This window comes from Electrophorus electricus, chromosome 3 (genome assembly GCF_041902795.1).
Source record: "Electrophorus electricus isolate QZ-2024a chromosome 3, ASM4190279v1, whole genome shotgun sequence".
Lineage (NCBI taxonomy): Eukaryota > Metazoa > Chordata > Actinopteri > Gymnotiformes > Gymnotidae > Electrophorus > Electrophorus electricus.
Window position 1 is genome coordinate 12,571,031 of NC_137499.1, and position 27,404 is coordinate 12,598,434.

The 27,404-nt window shown below is 41.3% G+C and overlaps 3 protein-coding genes across 15 annotated transcripts in view; all 3 read left to right on the forward strand.

Moving 5' to 3' along the window:
- Positions 1-57: 57 nt before the first annotated feature.
- Positions 58-7,266, forward strand: fbxl3b (F-box and leucine-rich repeat protein 3b). 2 transcript variants are annotated; one of them, XM_027018447.3, is made up of 5 exons: positions 58-313; positions 993-1,386; positions 1,724-1,846; positions 2,120-2,291; positions 2,945-7,266. In XM_027018447.3, exons 2-5 carry the CDS (start codon positions 994-996, stop codon positions 3,583-3,585), a joined length of 1,329 nt encoding a protein of 442 aa, XP_026874248.2. In that variant the 5' UTR covers positions 58-313; position 993; the 3' UTR covers positions 3,586-7,266. The 2 variants fall into 2 exon arrangements, with proteins under 2 accessions (XP_026874248.2, XP_026874247.2); XM_027018446.3 differs by having other exon boundaries at positions 59-313; positions 990-1,386.
- A 126-nt stretch (positions 7,267-7,392) lies between these two features.
- Positions 7,393-12,443, forward strand: LOC145656939 (uncharacterized). The gene is made up of 3 exons (XM_081710378.1): positions 7,393-8,282; positions 9,959-10,029; positions 11,281-12,443. Exon 1 carries the CDS (start codon positions 7,593-7,595, stop codon positions 8,193-8,195), a length of 603 nt encoding a protein of 200 aa, XP_081566504.1. The 5' UTR covers positions 7,393-7,592; the 3' UTR covers positions 8,196-8,282; positions 9,959-10,029; positions 11,281-12,443.
- Positions 12,444-14,381: 1,938 nt separating this feature from the next.
- The window catches only part of caskb (calcium/calmodulin-dependent serine protein kinase b), a 48,769-nt gene continuing 35,746 nt past the window's right edge, over positions 14,382-27,404 (forward strand). For 2 of the 12 annotated variants that reach the window (XM_081710379.1, XM_081710385.1), the window contains exon 1: positions 14,385-15,290. In XM_081710379.1, the coding sequence (XP_081566505.1) occupies positions 15,232-15,290 (59 nt within the window). In that variant the 5' untranslated portion in view covers positions 14,385-15,231. Of the gene's footprint in view, positions 15,291-27,404 lie in introns of all 12 variants that reach the window. The other 10 variants (XM_027018421.3, XM_027018429.3, XM_081710382.1 and 7 more) reach the window with 9 other exon arrangements.

The following is a 27,404-nucleotide window of genomic DNA, read 5'->3' on the forward strand; positions in this document are numbered from 1 at the left end:
CGCCTACTGGCCGAAGACGGGAACACACGTTCGTATTTACCCACAGTGCATCGCTCTCTCCAAGCACAACACAGCGCCATTTCCCTTCGTGCTGTGTGTGTGTCAGGAAATAGGTCACAAGACTGAGGAGAAATATAGAAACAATCTTAACCAGAACTACTGATTTAATTCACCAATCTCCGGGCTCCCATCACAGCGACTGAGAGCAAATGTCTGTGGTCGGTGGGCCCGCTCGGATGAAGTATTGTAGCGCAGGCCCGGGTTGATGTGCTATTTGTTTTGCCTTTTAAACTGCGACTTAAGAAGAAATCAGGTAGGTTGGGAGGAAAGAGTGGTGTGGAGGAAAAGTGGCGAGCTCTCATTGCTCAAGAAGGCGGATCTGTGCCCCGCGATTGACGCGCAGTATTTTTATACTGGTTACAGATCATGTTTTGTTTTGGGTTTCATTTGGCTTCGGTACTTTAGCGTTAGCTAGCTAGTTACGATAGCTAGCTAACCTTAGTCATTTAGTGCAGGCTAATTTCAGATTATAATTTCGTTCATTTAATCGAAAGTTCAAAAATCACATTAATTACATCTTATGCGAACGCGTTACTTAGCGGTGAAGCGGACACAGTCTGGATTTAATTAATTTAGTTCGCGTTTTAAAATATTGGCGCTTTCTGTTGCTATGCTTTTAAGCCGTTGTGATTTGAGTGACAGTTGCTATGGGGTGGGGGGCGTGGCAGCATAAGAGCCTGATGACAGATGTGCTGTTTTAAAGATGTGTCCAGTGCATATTTAACTAACTTTTCCTTTACTGAAATCACAGAGGTACTCCTCTAGACATCGGACTGGTCTATTTTTGCGATAGATGACTGAGAACACTTAAAATAGTCGCCGTTTCGTCATTATCGGTTTTGTAAACCTGCTTTGCTCTGGCAGTGCTGCTTCTCCTGGACCTTTGCCAGCTTTCTCACCCTCAGGTCTGACTCACTTTCTACCTTCAGCAGAATGAAAAGAGGGCAACGGGGAGGAGAACAGCAGCAGGAGGAGGGCGGCGGCGGCTCCGGCCCTGGGTCCCCCGAATCCTTCAAGCGGCTCCGCAGAGGGAGCTCTGAGAAAGCTGTGCAGGGGAGCTTTGGGCTGGATGCCACGGCTGAATGGGGCTGCCTGCCCCAGGAGATCCTGCTGCAGATTTTCCAGTACCTGCCGCTGCTGGATCGGGCGTTTGCCTCACAGGTGTGCAAGGGCTGGAACCAGGCCTTCCACATGCCTGAGCTCTGGAGGTGCTTCGAGTTTGAGCTCAACCAGCCGGCAAGCTCCTACCTGAAAGCCACGCACCCGGACCTAATCAAACAGATTATCACGAGGCACTCCAACCACCTGCAGTACGTCAGCTTCAAGGTGAGTAAAGGAGAACAAACAGGCTACACTCCTGGATAAAATGAATAACTGTGCTGAATGCACTGGAAACGATCAATGTTGAGAATAGATGGACAGCGCTCGTATAATATTAACATTATGTCCTAGAGGTTAAGAAGCGCTTGTGTGTTATACGAGTGCTGTCACCACTGCGTACATCCCTGGAGGAAATGTTCATCTCTGAATTTCAAACACCTGGTGGGCGGCTTCATTCCGTTAAAAAACAAACACCTGAAGCCGTGAAGTCTGGTCTCGCATTCAGTAGTGTGTGTGTGTGTGTGTGTGTGTGTGTGTGTGTGTGTGTGCGCAATACTCCCAGGTGGACAGTAGCACAGAGTCTGCAGAGGCAGCCTGTGATATCCTGTCTCAGCTGGTTAATTGCTCACTGAAAACCCTTGGGCTCATCTCCACGGCACGACCCAGCTTCATGGAACTGCCTAAGGTACCGAGCCTCGCCCCCGTGCAAATGTGAATGTGTACTTCAGGAGAGACACTGTCACAAATAATGTCGTGCCAACAACACCAATTCAAATCTTGGAACACACTTTAGTAGTTTTCCTCACGAGAATAATAATGGGTGTTTGCTGCAGTGAATCACTGGTGTCAGATTAAGTATGGCTGGTAGCGTGTCTCTTCCAGGGAAGATGAATGCACACGATGTGGATGCTGCTTACGTGTGTGTGTGTGTGTCCGTCCCCGTGTGTGTCTCCTTCAGTCTCATTTCATCTCAGCACTGACGGTGGTGTTTGTAAACTCCAAGTCCCTGTCCTCATTGAAGATTGATGACACGCCAGTAGATGACCCATCACTCAAAGTGCTTGTGGCCAACAACAGCGACACCCTCAAGCTACTGAAGATGAGCAGCTGTCCTCATGTCTCGCCCGCAGGTGAGACGGAGAAGGAGACGCACCCAGTACAGGTCTACCCGGTATATGGTTTTAATTAGATATTCTATTCTTTCAAAAGTCTGTCCCTTGCTAGGGGCGACGGGTGCAGGTCGTGCTGTGCTTGCTGGTATACACGGACTCGTTCCTATAATGACTCGCTCCTGTCTGCAGCCTTTCTCCTCTGCAGGCCTGGGTGGGCCCGGGTGGTTAGTTTTGAGGTGGCCAGCGGGGGTTGAATTCTCTTGGGCTAGTCGCTGGAGCTGTACAACAGATCAGCTCTGTTCTTTATCTCTTCAGCCCCTGCAGTACTGCTGTTGCAAGCAGAATTTGCACACTGTGGGGATCGTGGCTAAAAACAGATGTTCCAGATGTCTGTTCTGGTGGCGTTTTGATGCGTAATAGCATGCACGTGGTCCAGCAAGTGAAAAATGGTTTTTATTTTGGACAAAACAAAAAGTGTCGAACCACTTTGAGTACTCTGTGTGTTCTAATCGCAAGGCATATGTCAATTGCAATATATAATCACACGATATAATCAATATATAATATGGCACAATATAATCAATATATAATATAGCGTTTTGTCCAGGCAGCGTTGCCGTAGTCATGCCTGTTTGTCTGAATGGTTTCCCCTCACTCGCGCTCCTCTTCAGGGATCCTGTGCGTGGCGGACCAGTGCCACGGCCTGCGTGAGCTCGCCCTCAACTACCACCTGCTGAGCGACGACCTGCTGCTGGCGCTCTCCTCCGAGCGCCACGTGCACCTGGAGCACCTGCGCATTGACGTGGTGAGTGAGAACCCGGGCCAGCAGTTCCACACCATCAAGAAGAGCAGCTGGGAGGCCATGGTGCGCCACTCGCCCAAGTTCAACCTGGTCATGTACTTCTTCCTCTACGAGGACGAGTTCGGGCCGTTCTTCCGCGACGACGTGCCCGTCACGCACCTCTACTTCGGCCGCTCCGTCAGCAAGGAGGTGCTGGGCCGCGTGGGGCTGACCTGCGCGCGCCTGGTCGAGCTGGTGGTGTGCGCCAATGGGCTCCGGCCCCTGGACGAGGAGCTGATCCGCATCGCAGAGCGCTGCCAGCACCTGTCGGCCATCGGCCTGGGCGAGTGCGAGGTGTCCTGCAGCGCCTTCGTGGAGTTCGTCAGGATGTGCGGGCGGCGCCTCTCGCAGCTCTCCATCATGGAGGAGGTGCTCGTGCCCGACCACAAGTACGGCCTCGACGACATCCACTGGGAGGTATCCAAGCACCTGGGCCGCGTCTGGTTCCCAGACATGATGCCCACCTGGTAGGGTACCGCTCAGCTCACAAACGCGACTACCCCTCACCCTCCTCCTTACCCGACACGTTCACGCCTTCAGAAAGCTCTGTTTCCTGTGTTTACTGGGAATAAATCGTCCAGATTTCAGTGTGGACTCAAACAGAAGCACGCCTCTGTTGTATATCGTCATTTAAAGACTCTGAAGGTTTAGTCTCTGCAAAGCACTCTCCCCTGGCCTTTCTCGCTAACCTTTGACCAGACCGTGTTTTTGTGTTTATATATACATCTTTGCGTGTGTTTTTTCCTGCACGCTTTATGCAGTCCTCTTGTTTTGTTCTTCAGCTGAAACGACGTGTCGGACACGGACGCGGTGTTAATTACACGTTCAGAGCTCCACATTAAGAGGAGTCTCCCAGACAAACTACTTTTCACTCATCTTTATACTTTAGCATCTCCTTACTGATTTCTGCGGCTTTAGATTTTCGTATACATTACTGTTTCCAAAAAAGACACATTCACAAACGTTCGTTGAATTTCAAAGTGAAGGAGTATAGCCTAGAAATTCATACCAGGTGATTATTTATATCAGCTATAGTGATGCAGCTTAAGCACTTTTGACTTAACCGAATGAAGTATCAAGTTATTGTGTGTGGGACTGTAGAAATTAATCATTAGAGAATATATATAGTAGTGGAAATAAATGTTCAGGGCTAGTGGCTATTTTTGGAGCACCGAGAACCTAGTGCCGCAACAATCAATGTCATCAGCATTATCAACAGGGAAAAGATTACTGAATAATCCATGTGTCATTTGTTTAAGAAAACACAATGCTGCTTTGTGAAAATGGCGTGACTTAAATCCGCATCATTCGCGCAGCTCGGTAAAAGGTATGTGCCAGATTTTACCCGATACTGCTAGCTAGAAGCACAGTCCCGCTCTCTTCACATGCAGTGACCTACGGCGTTTGGAAGCCTTTGTTTTCTCTGAAAGGGTTCTCACACTGTTGTCTCCTGATGGGGGGGGGTACTGAGAATCCCACCACGGGGGGCTGTTGCGTCAGGGGCTTTTACTTTTGATGTTCAAAAGTAGGACGTCATCTTAGTTTGAGGAGTATGTTGTTGCTAGTTAGTGCTGGTTTTAAAACCTATATTGCAGCACCATTCCAACTAATACTCTGTTGCCAAATTTCATGTGCATACTTTTACCAAAGTCTCAGTAAAACAAACAACTACACAAAAAGGCCAGACGGTTTAACCAGTTACCGGTGAGAGAAAGGGCTTTTTGTCATAAAAGAATGATCTCTTACACACACACACACACACACACCTGCGGTCAGAGACCCAACACTGATAACAGTCCTGTGGTCAGAGACCCAACACTGATAATCTTGGTTTAAATTAAGTGTACATATACACTGTTCTCTTTAAATAACTGGAATGTGCGATTGCTATTGTTTTGGCTCTGCAGTCTAGTATATTGGATTTAAAACAGAACTGATTAAAAGGTTAATGCGCAGGAGTCCTCTTTAGAATATTTGAGAATATTTGCATATATATTGAATGAACCAAACAGGAATTTCAGCCCTGCTGACTCCCCCTGGTTCAGGGAAGCGTAATTAATTTGACAGTTGGCTGCTTAATTGTTTCTTGACCAGTTGGCTTCTGTCGCATCATTAATTTGTATTCGAGCGATAACAAACTAGAGCGATGCAGAGCAGTCTCGAGAGAAAAACAGTCTACCGTTAATTCAAGACGTGGCTGTTGGGTTTGGAGTCTCGCTGCTGTCTCGGTGTGAGGAAGAACTAGGCGTCAGTGTCATGAGGCTGAAGAAAACTTTAGTTCGTGAAGCAAAACTGTCAAACAGATGGAGGATCCACTGTGCAGAGTGTGGAATGCACTGGAATGATCTAAAAGTGTAACACAAAATGCAAAATCCATTAAGAGAATCACTGAAAAGTCAGGAAGAGAAAGGTCAGCTGATTTTATGAAAAAAAGCCATTGGACCGAAGATCTTTTATGGACAGGTGAGATAAATATTAACCTGTGAGGAAAGTGTACAGGGGGCCAGATCACCAGTAAATCACCGGTCAGACACGGCAGACTCGTGCAGAACCTGTCAGTAAAGCGTTTCGGCGTTCTTACCAGCGGCGCGTCCTTGACCGGCCTGTTAACCATCAGCAGGGCGAATGTGCAGCGCTTGGCGTCTGTGGTTCACAGGTCCCCTCTGACTGCAGTCACCTTATCCCCACCCCAACGCAATGGAGCACAGCGCCAAAATAACGGTGCTGCTTCCCTCTTGTTTCTGAATGTTAAGGAAAAGCACTTTGGGAAAGTTGTGTGTAATTGAGAAGCTGATTGCAACTAATGGTGGAATGCTGGTTTACCGGGTTACTAAGACCCATAATGCAACTATCTGCCTGCTGTGTTTGGTAAATACATTCATCAGGCTTGCTCTAGATCTGCTTACGACTACTGTTGTCTTTGGGGAAGGGCCACTTAAATTTTCTAACTCTAAATTAGTAAGAAGTTGGTGACCAGTGATTTGACCTATGTAAAGAAAAAAACCTGCACTTTAAGAAACATACTAACTTTTGTGCTGTGTGTGAATATCTTGTTTGTAGGAGAGAGGGGACAGAATTGGTACTTTCTGGTTGCTATTTTAGTATACAGCAGCAGGGGGTGCTGTGGATGCAGACCTTTTTGTCTTCGTGTCCTTACCTAACATTCTGACTGAAATCTTATGTAATTTATTTGGAAAGCTTTTGTGTTTTGTGTGTAGTTTCAAAATGACGCTCATAGATCGTCTACAACAGCTGCACCAGAACTAACTAATGTAACTAATGCTAACTAATGTACATTCACTGTTTAAAATGGTAACTAATGTACATTTACAGTTTATCACAGGTAACTAATGTGCTTTCATAGTTCATTGCAGGTAGCTACTATGCATTCATAGTGCATTGTAGATATTTAATGTTCCTTTGTGGATTTGCTTCTCTCTCTCTCACTCTCTCTCACACACACACACACACACACACACCCACCAACAAACTATGCGGTAATATTCAGAACTTCACACTGTATTAAAGCATGGTTAGAGGTACACTGTCCATTACAAATTAACACCAATAATGCATTATCTCCACTTTTCTGAATTGTTCACGGTTCCTAAATACAAACCTGGTTTGTGCTAAATTAACCTTTTCTTTGGATTTGAATCTGGGCCTGATTTTGAGTCAAACAGTATTTGATAAACAAACCTGTACCTGTTTTTTCCTGGTCAAATATAACATGATCTATGAATACTGTGTGGTTAGCCCCATAAATGTATATTTTAATTTTACTACGTATCTTGTGCACCTTCTTAAATCAATGCACCTCTCCCCCTCTGTACAGTTTCATTATGAAAGTAATTAGAGATGAATATTCCTTTTAAATAGCTTACCCTGCACTTTATATAGAATTGTATTCCATAAATGTACATAAAAGTATAAGAAATGTATGAATATTTCTAATATTTTCCCTTGCAGTAAATTAGTAGTTCTGTGTGAGTTTAGTCTACAAAGCTGCACTTTTGAACTTTCTCACATCGCTGGCTTCAGATTAATGACTGCTTTTCTGTATATTTACTTAGTTTTAACCAGAAAAAAAGACATCCAATGTCCTGGAAATGTTTTTTGTTGTCATTTTGGAATAAATCTTTGTGAATGTAATGTTTGTTTCTTAGTCATTTTATTTGCCTTACAGTATACTCACCTCCCACTGCTGGTGTCAGTGTTTCTGATGCTGTAGTATTGTTTTTAAATGTGTCAGTATCACCGTATAGAAAGTGGTCTGACATCCAAAACATGCAGCCATCAGTCCTGCCGTCACACTCAACACTGATGAACAGTCCTGCCGTCACACTCAACACTGATGAACAGTCCTGCCGTCACACTCAACGCTGATGAACAGTCCTGCCGTCACACTCAACGCTGATGAACAGTCCTGCCGTCACACTCAACGCTGATGAACAGTCCTGCCGTCACACTCAACGCTGATGAACAGTCCTGCCGTCGCAGACTCAACGCTGATGAACAGTCCTGCCGTCGCAGACTCAACGCTGATGAACAGTCCTGCCGTCGCAGACTCAACGCTGATGAACAGTCCTGCCGTCGCAGACTCAACGCTGATGAACAGTCCTGCCGTCGCAGACTCAACGCTGATGAACAGTCCTGCCGTCGCAGACTCAACGCTGGTGAACAGTCCTGCCGTCGCAGACTCAACGCTGGTGAACAGTCCTGCCGTCGCAGACTCAACGCTGGTGAACAGTCCTGCCGTCGCACTCAACGCTGGTGAACAGTCCTGCCGTCGCAGACTCAACACTGATGAACAGTCCTGCCGTCGCAGACTCAACACTGATGAACAGTCCTGCCGTCGCAGACTCAACACTCATGAACAGTCCTGCCGTCGCAGACTCAACACTGATGAACAGTCCTGCCGTCGCAGACTCAACACTCATGAACAGTCCTGCCGTCGCAGACTCAACACTCATGAACAGTCCTGCCGTCGCAGACTCAACACTGGTGAACAGTCCTGCCGTCGCAGACTCAACACTGGTGAACAGTCCTGCCGTCGCAGACTCAACACTGATGAACAGTAGTCCTGTGGGCCTGTGAGGGTGGTTTTGATAAATGTTTCTAATGAAGTGGATGGTTAGTATAAAACCACCCACAAACTTCTGAGGAAAGTAAGTGATGGTTTGATTAATTATGAAATGTTTGAAGTTTAAAATATGGATCTCTACCCTACCTTGCTGAATGTACTTATCTTTCCCAGTAGGAGGCACTATACTATCTCTACTACACTATACTAGCTATACTCTTTCTGTTTTCTGCTATCTTAACACAGGTGTAATAATGGTAATAACATATATGTGTTAATTACACATGGCTTTACTATCACTGTTACCATGTGCATCTCGGATACTGTTAATAACGGCTTGTCCCATATAGTAGAGTTTTCCTTCGGTGCTTTGTCACCATTCTTAGATGCTACCAAAATAACCAGTTAGTTAATTAATTGTTAGCTGTTTATGTACAATTTTCTATGTATGAAAATATTGTGAAGGTAGAGAAAGCATAACTTTTATGCAGAACATCCCAGAACTTCTGAAAACCTGCCCTAAAGCTTTATAACATCTGCAAGTTAGATTCTGTCAATTTATATATCTTGTGAAGCGAAGGTTTCACTTCAGTTCTCTATGACTAATTCCTCAGCCAGTTTCTTAGTCCTAATCCTGTTTTTTCCTTCTAATATCTGATCACCACAGACTATCCCTTAATTATTTTTTAACTGCTGCTTTTTGAATTTATAAACCACATCTACATTCTTTAAATTCCTTGGAGCTCAGTAGTAGTGCTTCTCCTTTAGCTGCATGTGCCTTATTGTGCATTCTTGACAATCTCTGACTCACATCAAAGACATAAACATCTCCCTAGGTGGAAATTATACCCTCAAATTTAAAAGCTTTGTTAGGGCTACTAATTAGTTTTATTTAATCAAGTGCTCACATTCTAATTATTATCATCCTTTGTCATCCCTGTAGCAATTTCCTCTTGGGAAGCCTTCCTGTTTTAATCTGCTATCTCTAATTTTGTATGGACCAATGGTTGAAGAATTCCACTAGGCTTTCTTGCACTCCTCTAAAACGCCTGACTGTTCAAGATTTCAAGGTTCAATCTTTAATTTTAAGTTAGCAGGGCAGAGTTATTGAGTATGAAGTAAAAAGCCAACATCAATGTTGCTTTGTTACAATTCCAGCGTGAGGCATTTGTAGACAGAAACTGATATCAGCATTATCCTTCATAAAGATACCTTTTACAGGATGTGATGTTCAGTGTAAGATAAAGCAAGTTTCTCTGCCATTGCAAGCATTTTCCATTGTACACATAGTCAGCATCATAACTTTAATGTGTTTTAATGTGATTGATACATTTTTCATGTCTGTGGCGATCAGATATTGAAATCTGCTGGTGCAAATGATTCATGTTTTGCTTCTGGTTTTGTGCTTTTGCATTTCATCGTTTACTTTATAATTATCTCCATTCTTTCCCCCATTTGATCTGCACGATGCAGTTAATAATAATCAAATTAATAACAAGTTACCCTTGTTATATATTGCGACTTTGTCTTTTTCATTAAGCAGAGTTTTTGCTCTAAGGAGAATCCGCTATGAGGCGTTCTGAAATATAACATTTGAAATTAAAGCCTATTTATTTTGTTCTGCAGGGTCACCCATCGCTATTGGCTAAATGCTAATGCTAAAGGCTAATTTTAAAAACTGCATTCTTATCATCGGTCTATTGTTGCATTTTCATTTTCTCTGTTTTGAGTGTGAGGTTCTGGATTTTTGTTTTTATCCAGCTCATCATCGGTGTGGATGTAGACTATACAGTTAAGCCAGGAACTGCACCGGCTGCACTAATGAATCAAAGGTGAAACACACACACACACACAAAAAAAAAGAATTCACAAGCCTCAGATCTCACAAATAGTCACATCTGGAAAGTCAGATGGTCATATCAGGTGGCATGATGGGGTCCACACTGCAGCTTCTCCAACCCCACTCCACACACAGCCCCTCCGCTCCAAGCCAACAGACCCCAACTCATCGAGAATGCAACGCCTCAGCTTATTTCCTGAAATTCTCCCATGTCTCCTCCTTTCTATGGTCCCTTCACTGGCTCCAAGTGTTGGCTTGCATCAGATTTAAAACAGTGATACTGGCCTACAAAGCCGGGTCTGGACCGGCTCCCACATGCCTGAAAGCTATAATCAAACTCTGTTCTACACTGGGCTGCCTTCGACACGCTTGTACTGCTCAACTTGAACCATCATCCCTCAAGACATAAAAAGACAAGCATCAATACTCTTCTCTGTCCTGGCACCCGGGTGGTGGAATTAACTTCGCTTGGCTCTCTGTACAACTGAGTCAGTGGCTGTCTTCAAATGAAGACTGAAGACTCACCTCTTCACTGAGTCACTAAGCACTTAAATATGCATTTAATATCTTTTGCTGTCTTCTTTTCCACACTAGCCAGGGCTTTCTCCTGATGGTATTCTCAACACTGACCTATCTATTCTCACATGAAGTTATACATTTGATGGAGAATACAAAACACCTCTGTAAGTCACTTTGCACAAGGGCGCCTGCCAAATGCTGTTATGCAAATTTAACTGTACTAACCCTTGCAGTAATAGTTCAGTATAAAACTTGTGTGGATCAGTCAAGACTTGCAGTTCCTATAAAGACACTTATCTTTGCGGCATATCTCTTTGGTAGCGAGTTATTGTGTGTATGGTTCTACAATGTGGGCAATACATTTTTACACTAGTATTGTTTTACACAAGTTATGTTTCCTTTATTTGTTTTGATTTTAATAATAATAATAATAATAATAATCAGTCAGATAATTTTAATGACAATTATTTTTCATAGAAATAACAGTACATTTTCTATGTGCAGTATTTCTGTAACTGTTCATTTAAAGACACCAAACTCTGAGTCGCAGGTGCTTAAATAAGAACTTTAAGTGTTATTATTAAAATGATAGGGACCATTTCTTGACACCAGCATTATAGCAATCAGTAACATGACTCGCGTTAATACATACTGCACAGAATACCAGCGTAGGTCTGATATTGTTAATTTAAATCATTTCCATGTATCCATGTTTTCCTTCCAGATTCAACATCAAAGAAAATGTCAGAGTACAGGGTTATTGGGGGCTGGATACAACAAACCTACATCAGCATGCATTTCCTCTGGGTTACTAGGGAAACTAGCCCCCTTTTCTTGCTTGTACTACAGACTGCCTCATTTTCTGCCTCCTGTACAAGGTCCAGAAAAGGGGTCACCATGGTAACTGAAACGAAAGCACGATTAAGCTCCATCTAGTGGCTGCTTGTGTTATTACACTTCTCAAGGCAGACTCAAGTTCATCAATATTCATCCATATTAACAATAAAAAATGCATGAAAACATGTTTTATGCATTTCCTAATTTTTACAAAGTCATGCACATTTAAATCAAAAACGTCATGCACAATTAAGTGAAATATTTGGAGAGTCTTTCAAGGTTCTGCTTTGACAGTTCTTCAGTGGTGTTTGACACACTGTGCGATGACACTTCTCCAAGTGGGGTCTTAAAAACTTACACAGTTAATTAAGCAGTTAATAAATTAGCTGCATTATATGGCTATTACAGTGATCACTGGCTAAGTGTGATGGACTGGCTATAGAATGTGTGAAGTCCCAGTAGCTGTGCAACAAGACAGATCTGTACATCATGGACCCGCCAGCTGATACAGAGTGGGATAGCTGCCTTTTTTGCTTTGCTGAGCTATAAATCCTCCAGTTCCATTATAAGATGCATATAGTGTTAAGCCTGCGTCGGCCCGAGAGACAGAATTAAAGTCACACTGGAAAATAGGCCAAATCTATGAGAAGAATATCGCCTCACATATACAATTGTACTTACTTAAAAATAAGCATTATTAAGTCTGTACTTTTCAAGAAGTAGACAGAGCAATTGTTATAGCTTTCGTAAATTATGATGACGGCTATTGAGGAGGTCTATTAAAATATATATTCTTGAATGACTCACAGCATTAATCTTACACAGGAGAATGTTGTTTCTAACCTAATAATAATAATGTTGTTTCACTTATTTTCAGTACCATTTATATGAATAAAAATAAATCACAGTCGAGTGTGTTTATTTTAGGCTTTTTAGGTCCAGTGATACTGTGTTAAGACCCTTCAGGTTTGCTATACGTCACCATTTTGTAAATACAGAAGCAATGAGCAATAGGTGTTTGATTTGTGATCAAGCAAGGCTATGTTTGTGTTAGAGAACACTCTTCATGTGAATTTACTGAACTGCATGTACCATCCACTGTATTAAAAAGACTTATTTATTTAAACACTTCATTGATGCACTTTTACAGACTATGGTCCACTGCGATGTGCAATTTGTGTTAAACATCCTCCAACTCTTCCTATGTGGTCAATTACCAACCACAGGACAGCTGTTGGATAGATATATTTGACCAAATGATACTGTTTAATCAGTCACATAACTGAGGTGACCTCTCTGGCTCCATTTTAAATTGTTTCCAATCACACCTCAGCAGCTGTGAGTATTATGCTGCACTTGGAATTCATTCATCCAAGTGACATGTTTTGTCATGTAGAGTCCCTCAGGGTTCAACCCTGGTACCAGCATTATTTAATGTATATTTGCTCCCATTAGGGTAATTAACAAATATATTTCCTTCTATCACTATGGAGACTGTATATGTCCTTAGCTGCTGTCCATATGAGCACCTTATTTGACTGTGTAGAGCACATCACAGACATCTAGATGTTTTCTTCTGTAAAGGCTGAATCCTTGCAATCAGGAATGACAAACTGATAATGATGCTCTTATGCATTTAAAGTCCCTGTCTGTGAAGGCCAAATATATGTCAGAAACTTAGGTGTTACTTTACACAGTGATATTAACTTTATGAACCATGTAAGTAATGTTTGTAAAACTGCATTCAATCACCTGAGAAATATATTCAAGGTCAGTGACATCCTCTCACACGCTAACAGTGAAAAACTCTACAAGCTTTTGTGTCATTTCGACTGCATTATGAAACACGGTTCTCTTGATCTTCCAAAAAGCCAGTGTTTTTTAGAATTGATTTTAAAATACCTTTAATGAGCTACAAATGCCTGCATGGTCTCACCATCGTGTACCTTAGTGAATTCATTAGTAGGTACATTCCCACAAGAGCTCTGATATCTGCTGGTCAAATCCGGTATGCAGCTAAAGAATAGTGAGACAACCTTTTCTTACTATGGATTACTTTTATTACTATTTAGAACGCTGGTAAACTTTAGAGCCTTTGACAATATATCCATATTTAAGAGGAGGGTAAGAACTATCTGTACAGTTATCTTATAATTAGCCTATTTTTTCTGTAAAGCACATTGTTAACCTTAAAGAAATAAACACACAAATAGACCTTATTTTTGTTACGATGATGATGGTGGTGATGATTTACGCATTGTTGTTATGTTAAAACTGCAATATGGCCAGACTGTTTTCCTAAATTAAGGTGAAGCAACTTGTAAACAGGTAGAATATAAAGTCTATTTTGCTACTCCTAAATCCTGCAGGTTCACCAACACTGCCAAGCAGAAGTTAGTGAAGGAAAAAAGTTAATACTGAGCACAGAAGTGAATCAACAATAATACCCATCCCTGGAAGACTGTGTTAGTGATTACGACTACTTCTGTGTACTTTCATTAGTGTGAAATTGACACACAAACAAGTGGGTTTAGATGAGTTTGTCAGCGATCTTGATTTATTAATGATTGCGGATTAGGCTTCGTGCTCATGAACTACGTGTAGGCCAGTCTATAACAGCTATCTTGTTCAACATCATCAGGACCACTACAAGACGGGTCGCATAAGGAGACGCTCCACTGTGTGGAGTTATTGGACCAAATCCTACAAATCAGAAGGAATTCTAGCCATTATAAACGCCTAGATTGGGTATTGTGATAAAGAATTTACCGGTGCATAGAAAAATCGTGCAGGCGCTGACGTAAGGTGATGGTCAACCAGCATGCGGAGTGCGCTAGATGCACTTTAAAGGGATTGGTTGTTTTGTTAGTACGGATTTTTCAGATGGGAGAATTAGGAAACTGTCTTGCATTTGGCTCGGGGGCGCGCCCGTCTCTTGGACATCTTGGCTCATACAGCCACATCGACTCGTATGATTCATCCGGGAATTTGATCGCGTGAATGTCGCCATTGTGGTTCGAGTTCTCCCAGTTTCTGAGGGAGGAGTCTGTCGGTTCGGTACTGGAGTAGCATCGGAGCAGGACTGAGGTACTTAGGCAACGGAGACGGAGAGAAAACCGCTAGCTGTGTAAAACTCGGAATATTTTTTTTTTTCCCCCCGTGGAGTAAAATGCATCAGATGGAGCCAGGGCGTGTACTCCGAAATTCAGACGGCAGCCATGTGTGTCTTTGAAGAGGAATGTGGCTTTAACCTTGTTTTGTGTAGCTAACGGGATAATCAAGAAAGCTACACTGGTTTTAGCGCAATCACGCGCTGTATATATACAGTCAAATCAATCCTGCTAGCCTAGCCTAGCTTAGCATAGATTACCAACCGTTTTTTTAGCGCGCTAGCTGTCTAGAATTTAGTGCTACGGATGTTGCGACCAAATCTCGGAGCATTGATTTCTTTTGACACTACCAGCGGCAGCGTCTTCGGATACATTAGGTTTTAAACGACGTCGACGACACAAATCGAGGGATTAGGGAGCCGGGTTGCTAGCTAGACAAGGAGAAGGTGGGGCGTTGGAGTGTCAAAACGGACCGAACATATCGAACAAGCTGGCTCGAGTTATCTGGTTAGGCTCGTCTATCTTTGGTGTTCGTGGGGATTATTTGGTTAACAGCAAGATTTCTGGAGCCATATCCTAATTTCGCATCACAGAGAAGAACGAAACAGAGCTGCGACCATTTATTTTGTTTTTATTTTCTTTATTATTATTGTTTTTGTTTTTTTTTTTAACGTAAAGCATTTTTGGACGGATTTTCCAGAAGATAGGCTCACACTTCTCGCTGGACCATGGCTGACGACGACGTGCTGTTCGAAGATGTGTACGAGCTGTGCGAGGTGATCGGAAAGTGAGTATACCTGAACGCTTGTTTCATGTGACTTATCGTAGATAACTGCCCGTGCTGTCTTTTCTTCATGCAAGCTGCGCTCACAGCACGGTTTTGATAACTTGTAAGTTGGTACCTAAGAATATATGTGTTCCTAACCTATGCTACACCCGCTCCGGTTTAAATGACCGCTGTGTTCATTGATCAGATTGTGATACGCGAGGTCCACTTGAATAAATGTTTGTCATTAATTCTTTGAGAATTACCCAATCCGTCAGCATCAGTCACAGTCATTTCGTTTTGCGTTTTGTGAATTATTTGATTTAATAACCTATAACATTAAAGATGACACGTACAGTTTCATATTGTTGGAATCTTGGTGGATATGTTGTGTGATTCATATAGATAAAGATAATAACGCATTGGCACAGAAAATCTACGAGATTTGCCTTTTTGTTGATCAGTTTAAAGAAAATCAGTTTTTGTAGACTGGTTTCTGATACATATACACTTGTGCATAATGCATCACTAAATTGCTAACAAGTTATTCGCATGTACAGTTTCTCCCCAATCAAAGGACAGTGTCACAGTAACCATGAGGTAGTTATATAAAAGAGCAAAATCGCATAGAGACAGGGCAGTCATCACCGTTAAAGGTTAAGGAGCATTTAAGTCTTGTAGTCATGGCACAGATAATTAAACTATGATATAGCTAGCTAGCATTTTCTGTACGAGATTTGAAAATTTTACCTGAGTGGCATAAACCAGGTTTCAGGTGTCCCTATAGAGTAGTCTCCATGTAACCGGTATGTTGATGTAAGTGATTGGCCTTGCTATTTTTAGCTTTTACGTTCCCTCAAGTCTTTATATGTAATGTTTTTTTTTTTTCTCATATTGATCACATTACCCCAGGTAAAATATTCCCAAACCTTTACACCTTGACAAATCCCACTGCAAAGTCCTCAGTTCTGAATTAATACCTAGTGTTCCATTACCTGTCGTAGTGTTGAATAAACACTTGTAGTCTTAGTTTAACTCTTACTTGAATTAATACCTACAGCATTGAAATAATACCTGCAGTGTTGAATGAACTCTTACAGTATTGGATCAACTTCTACAGTCTTGAATTAACACTTACTTTGTCAAATTAACTCAGTGTTTATTTGTTCCAGCTGTACATATCTAAACACTTGGTGTTCAATCAACATAAGTGATTTTGTTGTGAACAAAATCTGAAGTAGTGGTGGCGAGTATTAGTCATGGTTTGAGTACTTATGGGTGGTTTTTACAATGCTTTGCTGACCAACAGTCAGACTGCACACATATTACATATGTACAGTCAAAATGTAAATGTACAGATGGGACAGACATAAGGAAAAAAGCCAGAACAGAATAATACTCAGATTTTAAAAAATATTTTAAAGATCTAGTATGAAGCATTTGATGTTCCCTAATGTAAACTCACTCTAACTGTAAATGCTAAGTTTGGTTTGTAGGTCACACTGACAGAGTGACGTAATAGTTTACTGAGGACTGTCCTGTTTCAGTTCTGAAAGCTTTGAGTAAGACATTGATCTGTCTTTCATATGGCAAGCCTGCTTTTAAGTCAAGTCCCTCATGTTTGTGTGTGCACTCACACACACATGCACACACCATTCTCTCCAGCATTGCTTTTTTCTGTAAGAGGGAGGTGTGTCTTTGTCTCTTTGCCAATCTTGTTGGACAACCGGCACAGAGGGACATTGGGAACACCACAGCCTCTTTTATATTCCCAAGTCGAGCTGTGTTCAGGAGTGATTCTCACAGCCCCTGATGCTGTGAAGCTTGAGTAAGATCGATTCTAATTAAAAAACAGGACTAATACACCTTTGTTTTCTCCACAAGGCAGTCAGATACAGCCTCACTGCTGTGAGTAGTATGATCTGGGAACTTTATAAAGCCGTGGTCCCTGTCAGAATGATAAACTGTGTGTATTTTAATGAGGCACTGAAACGGAGCTGCCATCATAGGAGTAAGTTAGGGTATCGTTTCAGCTAGACTGCTCCATGCTGATGCTGAAAGTCACTGTCCTACACTACTCTTTCTCCATTGGTTGTATATGTGATGGGCAGCTGGTTACAGTGGTTCTTCAGGGACAGTCTGATCAGTGACGCTAATTGTGAGTGCTGAGGAAAGGTGATCAAGTTTAAATTGTAAACATCTATCTATCTATCTATCTATCTATCTATCTATCTATCTATCTATCTATCTATCTATCTATCTATCTATCTATCTATCTATCTATCTATCTATCTATCTATCTATCTATCTATCTATCTATCTATCTATCTATCTATCTATCTATCCTCTAAGGTGTAATTGGAGAGAATATATATATATATTCTCTCCAAAGGGGTTTTGTTTAAACGTACATCTTAAAGCAGGTTAATTCTCATATGTTATGTCATTTAAAACAGCATCTCAAGAAATATCAAATGGGAAAGATGTCACTGCTGCTTGGGGTTGTGTGGAAGCTGTTTTCATTAATATTGTGAGGGACAAGAGAGAACCAGGAAATTACACTTGTTTGATAAATGTAGATAGATAAATAAGGTTTAAAGGCCGCTTCGGCTGGTGGTCATCAGTGGTTCTCCAAAACAATGTACAGGCTATATAGTAATACATATATGCACACATTAATATTAAAGGCCCTGCACAGTTGTTTTTTTAAATGTATGAAAAATAAATACTTCTTCAAAGAATGATATATATTTAGTTTTTCCCCTGCAACGACATTAAATGAAGCATTTTGAATGTTCTTTTTTTTCTCTGTCACCTTTTACCATTCTGCTGTGTGGGCATGGACTCCAGTGGATTGATTGACAGTGTCTGTGTCAAACGTAACCACCTAATCAGTCAGTACAGTGCAGGCTGAAAATTGTATTTTGTGGGGCAGTGGTTAAGGCACAGTTGTACTCATAAGTTTATAAACCCTGGCAGAATTTGTGATTTATTTTTTTTATTTTTTTTTTTGTATATTTTTTTCAGAGAAGAATAATGATAATAGAACAACTTTTCTTTTATTCATGTTTAGTGGTTGGGTCAAGCCATTTATTATCAAACAATTGTTTTTGCCCTTTTTAAAATCATAATGACAGCAGAAACTACCCAAATTACCCTTATCAAAAGTTTAAATATCCTAGTCCTTAATACTGTGTATTGCCTCCTTTAACATCAATGACAGCTTGAAGTCTTTTGTGGTAGTTGTGGATGAGGCACTTTATTTTCCCAGCTGTTAAAGCTGCCCATTCTTCTTGCCTCCATGCCTCCAGTTCCTGCAAATTCTTGGGCTATCTTGCATGAACTGCATGTTTGAGATCCCCCCAAAGTGGCTCAATGATCTTGAGGTCAGTGGCTCAATGATATTGAGATCCCCCCAAAGTGGCTCAATGATATTGAGATGGCCACTCCAGAACCTTCACTTTTTTCTGCTGTAGCCAATGACAAGTCGACTTGGCCTTGTGTTTTGGATCATTGTCATGTTGGAACATCCAAGTGCGTCCCATGCGCAGCTTCCGGGCTGATGAGTGCAAATGTTCCTCCAGTATTTTCTGATAAAATTCTGCATTCATCCTGCCATCAATTTTAACCAAGTTCCCTGTGCCTGTGTAGCTCACACAACCCCAAAACATCAGCGATCCACCTTCATCTTTTACAGTAGAGATGGTGTACTTTTCATCATAGGCCTTGTGGACTCCTCTCCAAATGTAGTGTTTATGGTTGTGGCCAAAAAGTTACATTTTGGTCTCATCGCTCCAAATAATTTTGTTCCAGAAATCTAGAGCCTTGTTTCTGTGATGTTTGGCATATTGTAAGCGGGCTGCTTTGTGGCATTGGCGTAGTAAGGGCTTTCTTCTGGCGATTCGACCTTACAGCTCATTTTTCTTCAACTGCCTCTTTATTGTGCATCTTGAAACAGCCACACCACTTTTTTTTCAGTGAGTCCTGTATGTCAGCTGACGTTATTTCTGGGTTTTTCTTTGCATCCCGAACAATTTTCCTGGTAGTTGTAGCTGAACTTTTTGTTGGTCTACCTGACCTTGGCTTGGTTTTAACAGAATCCCTAATTTTCCACTTCTTAATTAGACTTTGAACACTGCTGATGGGCATTCTCAATTCTTTGGATATCTTTTTAGATCCTTTTCCTGTTTTATAAAGTTCAACTATCTTCTCCCACAGATCCTTTGATAATTCTTTTGCTTTCTCCATCTCATGCAGGGGTCTGTCAGGAGCCCAGTAACTTACTGATTGACAAGCAAACAGATCACAGGTGAGGATGGTTACCTTTAGTAGCCATTTAAACCTGTGTGTGTTAACTTGTGTATGTTATCATGCCAAAACTTCCAGCGTATGTAAACTTTTGATCAGGGTCATTTAGGTAGTTTCTGTTGTCATTATGATTTTAAAAAAGGGCAAAAACAATTGTTTGATAATAATTGGCTTGACCCAACCACTAAACATGAATAAAAGAAAAGTTGTTGTATTATCATTATTATTTTCTGAAAAAAATATTAAAAATATCACAAATTCTGCCAGGGTATGTAAACTTATGAGCACAACTATACTTGACTTGTAATCAGAAGGTCACTGGTTCAAGTCCCAGCACTGCCAAGTTGCCACTGTTGGGGCCCCTGAGCAAGACCCTTAACCCTCAATTACTCAAGTTGTACTCAGTCATAATTGTAAGTCGCTTTGGATAAAAGCGTCCGCTAAATGCCATAAATGTAAATGTATTTAGAGCGATATCTGTGGATTTATTACATACTGATCATGTTTACATTAACGCTATTGCTTAACGTTAGCTAACTAGCTAGTTTATAGTCGGCTGGTTAACCAGGTCTAGCTAACAACCTTTGACTATACATGACAGGAGCTAAACATGGGAACATCAGTCACTATTGGCAATTTAAAAAATGTCAGTGTCATATAACGTCATAAAAATTTATTTGTAGCTGAGCTAAATTACATGAACTTAGCAAATGCTAGCCTGCGCTAATGTTTGGATATATTCTCATTGCTATGTTATAGAATAAAGTGTCAAATGAAAACAACGACTGTTAAATCTTTATTTTTAATTATCATGCACATTGCCTCCAATAAGTGTGGGGGGAAAGCTGTTGCTGCAAGCTTTAGTCAGCTGGTAAATCCGGAGCTACATCGAGCCCAATTTTCTATCACATTCAGAGTAAAATGCCTACCTACTACAAACTCCTGTATTTGGTGTCACTTCAACCCCAGAAGGAAATTTGAGCCATTTTGTTTGGTCTTGTTTTCTGGAATAAAATGTAAAAAGTACATTTGTATGCATGTGCTCTCTCTGTTACTGGAGTAGAGCTATGCAGAAAGTGAAGTGTGGTGGTTGTTTTTACAGTTATTGAATTTGCAATATGTTAGGATACATTTGCTGTAATCAGGTAGTGTTTTCTATGATCTCAAAGATAACACCAAATAAAGTGTAATTCCTAAATGGACGTTACAGAGCAGTCAGTTGTCATGGGTCTATAGTAGCAGAAATATCTTTGAAGAATGTCATACATGAATATTGCTTTTTATGAAAAGCAAGAGGCCACATTAAATATGGGTTAAATATGCAGACCTGTATTTAAGTGCATGTGAAAATGATCAGTCTAAGAATATAACAGGGTTTATGTAGGTTCCTTTTAGAGAGAAGGTTTTACATTTTCCCTGTAAAACCAGCACTTAAACTATAAATACACTGACATTAACCTTTTTCATAGTTGTCTTATCTGTATTGCTATTTACTTCCAGTCTTTTCATTCACCTTTGGTTCCTAAAGTTAGCCCAGATGATGTCTTGACGACAATCTCTAGCAACATCACATATGCATAACCTGGTCGTCATTTTACAACATTCTGTAGAGGGACTTGTGAATTTCTTTGCAAGGGTGTGATTTAAAAATGTATGTATGCACAATAAAGAGAGTATTTATTATACTTATGCAAGAATGCAATCATATGTGCAAAGGCAAGTCAAAATGCAATTTGTATAGCTGAATGGACTGTTTATTTATTGCTTACATTGCATGTAGAGTGTTCCTTATTAAACCAGAGGTGTGTTGGTGTGTCTGTGTGTTTGTGTCTGTCTGTGGTGAAAAGCTGACGACTTATCTTTTAAAGCAATGGGTCTTATTTATATCCACAGGAAATTGGGTTTTAGGAATAGTTCAGTTCCATTGTTCATGTCCATGAAATTATGCATTCCTTTTAACATTGGAATCACACCATCCTATGTTGTGATACTAACCATTTTCAAAATAAAAATGTATTCAAATTAAAACATTTTACCTTTTTGCAGAAATACCTGTGAAGTATTACATTTTCCACATGATTTTTTTTCACAATAAACATTCTGATAGAGTCTAGTAAGTAAAGGGGTGATTTTTTTGGGGGGTGGACACTTTTATTATAACTCAGTCACGTCATAAAATTGTTTACATTTACTGTCTTGTCCAGCATAGCTAAAATATATTTCACTGACATACCCCAGTATGTTAGACTTTTCTGTTGAGGAACATGTATGTTTGGATATATTCTGGGTTTACATTTAATTAGAGTTCAGGTTCAGCCTTTTTCAAATATATTAATTTAGTTTTTAGACATTTCTCAAATTTTAAATTAAACCTTGTTACCCATGTCTTTTTCCAATGCTACCATCTGTTGTGGGGTGCTTATGTGAAACAGCTGGAGTGTTCCTGCAGTGGGTGGGCCTGTGGATCCAGCTGAGATGAGTGGAGAAGGCTACAGGAAGGGCTGTTTTACACAAACCCTGCAGGGTGTGGAGCAGAGCACCCAGCTCAGCCTTCGTCTGGCTAAATAACCACACGTGCACATGACATCTAGATCACTGGCTGTGCAGTTTTCACCCGCGAGGGAGGACAGGAAGCTGGAGGGTGGAAGAGGAGAACAAGAGCTTTTTTACTCACCCTGGTTAAGACTTGGAACACATACGCATGATGGTCTGGTGTAGTTTTTTGAGTTTTAGCTAACTGTGTGTGTGCGCGTGTGAGCATTGTAAATTGGAAGTAAACTGGGACGTGTTTTTGCTGGTTCCTGAAGTCTCCACTGAGGGTCTGACACCAGGCGGGGGTAATTTGAGCTGTCTCCCTTAATGAATCTGAGGCTGTGGGCAAGAGAATGGGGGGTGGGGGGTGGGGGGTGGTGGTGAGTGCAGCCGGAATTGGGTGCCACCATCGTGGCTCTGCTTCTCTCATCACAGCACAGGGAGCCTGGCCACCCAAACCTGCCTCCTCATAGCTTTTACCTGCTGGTCTCTCCCTTGTATTTACACTGGACCTTAATTGGATGGGATATCCAGTCCAGTGCAGAAAGTGCTGTGTGTGCCTGTGGTGCCTGATCATGTGATGGTTTTCTCCTGATTGTATGCTTTCATGAAGTCTGTGTGTTGTGACTGGGTTAGTATTGGTGCAAAGGTAGTGAGATGAGCCATGTAATAAAGACATTAGCTGCGGTTATGCTTGGTTTGATTTATGGTTGCAAATAGGCCCCCTCAAAGCAATCAGTGCAGATGCAGCTTATCAATGATTTAAGATGTGCAAGTTGACACTAAAGCCAAAACTAAAGCTTTTAGCAGAGGCCACCCCTCATTCATATTTCAGACTCCCTCAGCCTCAGATGTGTTAAAAGAGAAGAGTTTACGTGAGCTAGCATGCTGTGTTCCTTCATCCTATTATGACATGTATGCTGGTAATTTCTTTTGGTATGTATAAATGAGATGAGATAAAAGGTTCACTGTATGACACTACAACCTTTGGAAGCAGTGAACGACTGAGATATTCACTTAAGCAATTAAAATCCACTTTCACTAAACATGCCTTTAGTACACTGCACATGCTGGTTTGGAGTCTGTAAAAATTCTCTGGCACATTCCAGTGCTGGCTGAGCAGCTTTGCCTGTGTTCTTCCAGTGTTATCCTTAGACATGGTTCCCCAAGCTATCAAAACATGGTGAAGCTCTGGTCTGCCAGAGCAGTGTAATTTGGAGCAGTACTCTACTTATTTTAACATTTTGTCAGACCTTTCCAACATGACTTTTTTTTTAAAGATAGAATTTGCATAGTAAAACCCTCAAAGTCAGCAAAAGTATCTATGGTGCATCACCGAGTGATACAGAAAATAAAATATCTGTTAAGTGTTGAAAGCTGAAAAAAGCACTGGTGTTTAAGGCATAGCTTCACCACTGTTTTTCTGAATTCTATAAGACGTTTTCTGGAAATGCAGCACAGCGAAAATGGTCTGAACTTGTTAATCATAGACTGAGAAATCAATGTTTTTATTCCCTAAGAAACATAGACAACAAGTAATTAATACCATAATCCTTTGTTTTAATCAGCACCTCACAAAAATGTCCTAGTACCTACGTAGCCAAGTACTCAAATGGTTTATGATGTTAACAGTGTTGTGAGAAGCAGGAGTGGGGGCATAAAGTTCCATATATGTTGATGGCTTCCCACTAAGAGGAGTTAACACGGGCGTTTTATTTAGTGTCGCGAAATGAAAACTCCAAAATTTGGGAAAAATGTCATAATTTAGAAGCTGAGATGAGTGATTTAGCGGTGCATTGTTTTATTCAGTAGCTCTGCGGAGGAAATCATGAGAGAGCCAGAGACGTTCACCTTCAGGAATAGCCCTTCAGATAACAGCTCTGTCATGGTCAACCACTTGACTAAATACAAAAGAGTCCTCTTTCTGGACTAGAGTGTGGTGTTTGTAATGGATGATGGCTCGGATCTCTACCTCCCTGCCTCGTTGCTTACTCTTTAACACTTGAGGTCAAAGGTCATTCTCTTCAAACCATGCAGTCTGTGCTTGAAATGGTGCTTGAAGGTGTCAAAACCTTTATAGGCTGTTTACACCTTGCATTATGTGGTGCTCGGCACACATTCTGGTTTCATTTGGACATGTAAAAAGCCATGTGTAAACACCTCGAGGATGCATTGGTATTGGATAACGATCCGATCACTCAGACCACATTCAGAGGTGGTCAAACACAGATCATGGCCACATTTAATACAAGTGTAAATGCAATGTGCTTTTGTTATCTTCATACTGGTCTGTTTGTTCAGTAGGACTGAACTAATAAGCAAATGTGGTCACCCCACCAGCAACCTTGCATGGGGAAAGAATTGACCAAGAAGTGACCAAGATGCCCTCCCCTGTTTCATCTTGTAGTTGTGGGTTGCAGTAATGATGCAATAGTGGCTCCTTCTAAGTCATTTTTAATGACATGGTAGTCCTCACCTAGACTGTGGGTTCAAAGTCAGTGTGTGTTGTGGCACAGTGAAATGGTGTGGGACCCCAGGGTAGCACTCTCTGGGAGACTAGATGCTGTTGTCCACCCAGGCAACTGCATGACACTGCTTTTCAAGGGCTAACTAAGGTAACTAAAGTAACTTAAGGTTTCTTTGTTCCTAAGCACACAAAGATGTTTTGCCTCAGTTTGCGACAAGGGGAGCCAATCTATTGGATCATGTTTACACTAACATGGAAGGAGCATCTAAAGCACCCCCCTGCCATCACCTGTGATCACAGGAATTAAACGCTCCATAAGGAGAGTAAGGATCTGGCTGGAGGGAGCCATGTCAATCTTGCAGGACTGCTTTGACTGCACCAACTGGTCTGCTTTCAAAGACGCTACCACCAAAGATCAAATCATAGATGTCCGTGAGTATGCAGAGTGGGTTTCAGATTATATACTTAAATGTACGGATGATGTCATTGTCACAAAAAACATCACTGTCCAAGCAAACGAGAAACCATGGATGACGTCTGAGGTTCGGGCACTGCTGAAAGAAAGCAGTTCAATCTTTAAATCTGGCAATGCTATTGCCCTCAGGTCTGCAAGAGCAAATCTGATCAAGGCCATCAGCAGGGCAAAAAAAGGGCCTATGGACAAAAAATCCAGGGACGCTTTCAGAACCATAGAGACACAAAAGGGAATTCAGGCCATCATGGACTTACAGGCCTATTCCTCTAGCCTGTGATGATAGTGACTTTCTAAACAGTCTCAACAACCATTTCAGACAGTTTGAGGCTTCCAATAATATACCTCCAATGAGGTCTAGACCCAGCACATGTCCACTGGACCCTAAGAAAATTAAATCCATGAAAATATGCAGGTCCTGACAAGATACTAGGCTGTGTTCTAAAGGGATGTTCAGACCAACTGACTCATGTCTTAACAGACATATTTAACATCTCCTTGTGTGAAGCACTTGTACCATCATTTTATAAAACCTCAGCTATCATCCCAGTTCACAAAAATCCACAGTGACTAGTCTAAATGACTATTGACTGATAGCAGTCAACCCCGTAATAATGAAATGTTTTGAAAACTAGTGAAGGACCATATTACATCTGTCCTTCTCACTTCACTCGACCCTTTACAGTTTGCTTATTGCCAAAACTGATCCACTGATACTATATCAGCAGCACTTCAGTTGAACCTGGAGCACCTGTAGAAGAACAACACATGTGTGTGGATGCTGTTGTGTTTTGTTTTTTTTGTTTGTTTTTTTTTTGGTCTTTGCACACTTCCTCTCTAAAAAAAAAAGCTCACCAGTGCCTGCATTTCTTGTGGCTTTTGAAGAGGACCCAGCTTAGCTCTCCAACCCCCATAGCTTTCTATGGAAGCACAGTACTGTTTTAAACTAATAATATCCCACTCTGGTACAAGAACTGCAACTCCTCTGAGAAAAAGGCCTTGAGACTGGTAAGGGCAGCAGAAAAGATCATTGGGGCCACACTCATACCTATTGAGGTTCTGGCCAAAAAAGGTCTCATGCTGAAAGCCAGGAACACTATCAGTGACTCCACCCACCCCTTTCATAGTCTGTTTACCCTGCTGCCCAAAGGCCGAAGGGTAAACAGACTACTACTGTAGTGTACGCTGCAAGACTGGGTGATATGGAAATAGATTTTATCCAACTGACATTAGACTCCTTAACAGAGAAAAACACTAAGATGTACTTATCTAATAGTAACTTTTTAGTATCATTCTGTGCAATACTATATTGTGCAACATCCTGCTGCTATTTGGTTTAGATCTTATAAATTTGTACATTCGTTAATGTATTATTACTATTATCAGTATTATTATTATTATAATTTTTTATTTATTTATTTTTTTGGAGGATTTATTTTATTTTGGTTTTTTTTATAATAAGGGATCTTATTTTATCCTTCGTTGAGCTCAGTGCGCGTAATTCGTGTATGGCTGAAATCTTGAATCTTGAAGGTGATGCCATTATGATAGACAGATGAGGCCATGGTTCTGAGCCCACATTGATGTCTTCCTTTGTTTCCACATGGGGTCTTTATATGCTTTCTGCCCTGCCAAACTTTGGAAGGCTTCCTGAGTGGCCAGTTGACCACTATTGTTGGTAAAGAATGAACCTTCAGCCTGAGGCTATGATTTGAGTTGGATACTTCAGGGAATGACAGGGAGTGGTGAGAAACAGATGTATGGTGACCCAGGGATGAAATGGGATTTTCTCTAAGGTTGACAAATCTCTGGCTCCCCTCTTCTTCTATTCTCTATAAGGGCACTTCTGATCTTGTTCTTGTAAAGGTCTCAGGGATTATCTTGGAAAGGTATGGTGAGACTAATCTATTTCCTGAAGAGAGAGGAAAGGGAATCGGAAGGATAAGAATTGAACAGAGGTTTTGATGCACCAGTACATTCAGGATTGGTGTTACCGGTACGGTCAATGTTTTCTAAGAGGATGTCATCCCTTTTCTCAAGTGCCTAACAGCACTATCAGTCCTCTAGGAAATCAGGTCTCTGAGACATTGGGAATCTTCCCTCAATAGAGTCACCTTTCACTGTCCACAATTGCATGAAACACTCCATAAATTCTGAGCTCCAGGTTTGTATTGCTTCTGTTGGATTACTTATGGTAGCCCATCAACCACCATAAGTAATCCGACAATTTCCTCAAAATACCTGCTATCAGCTAGTGACTGTGGCTAAGTTCATACTTATAAAACCAAAACTGTTAGGCCATATGACCTCAATCCACAGTGCTATGTGAGGTGGAGTGAGCTCTCTGTCAGATGGC

Bases quoted from the DNA above. Each gene is read 5' to 3' on its own strand.
- fbxl3b (XM_027018447.3), top strand. From the start codon at position 994: ATGAAAAGAGGGCAACGGGGAGGAGAACAGCAGCAGGAGGAGGGCGGC. The intron at 1,387-1,723 runs GTGAGTAAAGGA...CAATACTCCCAG, and splicing joins TGCAGTACGTCAGCTTCAAG to GTGGACAGTAGCACAGAGTC. The intron at 2,292-2,944 runs GTGAGACGGAGA...GCTCCTCTTCAG, and splicing joins TCCTCATGTCTCGCCCGCAG to GGATCCTGTGCGTGGCGGAC.
- LOC145656939 (XM_081710378.1), top strand. From the start codon at position 7,593: ATGAACAGTCCTGCCGTCGCAGACTCAACGCTGATGAACAGTCCTGCC.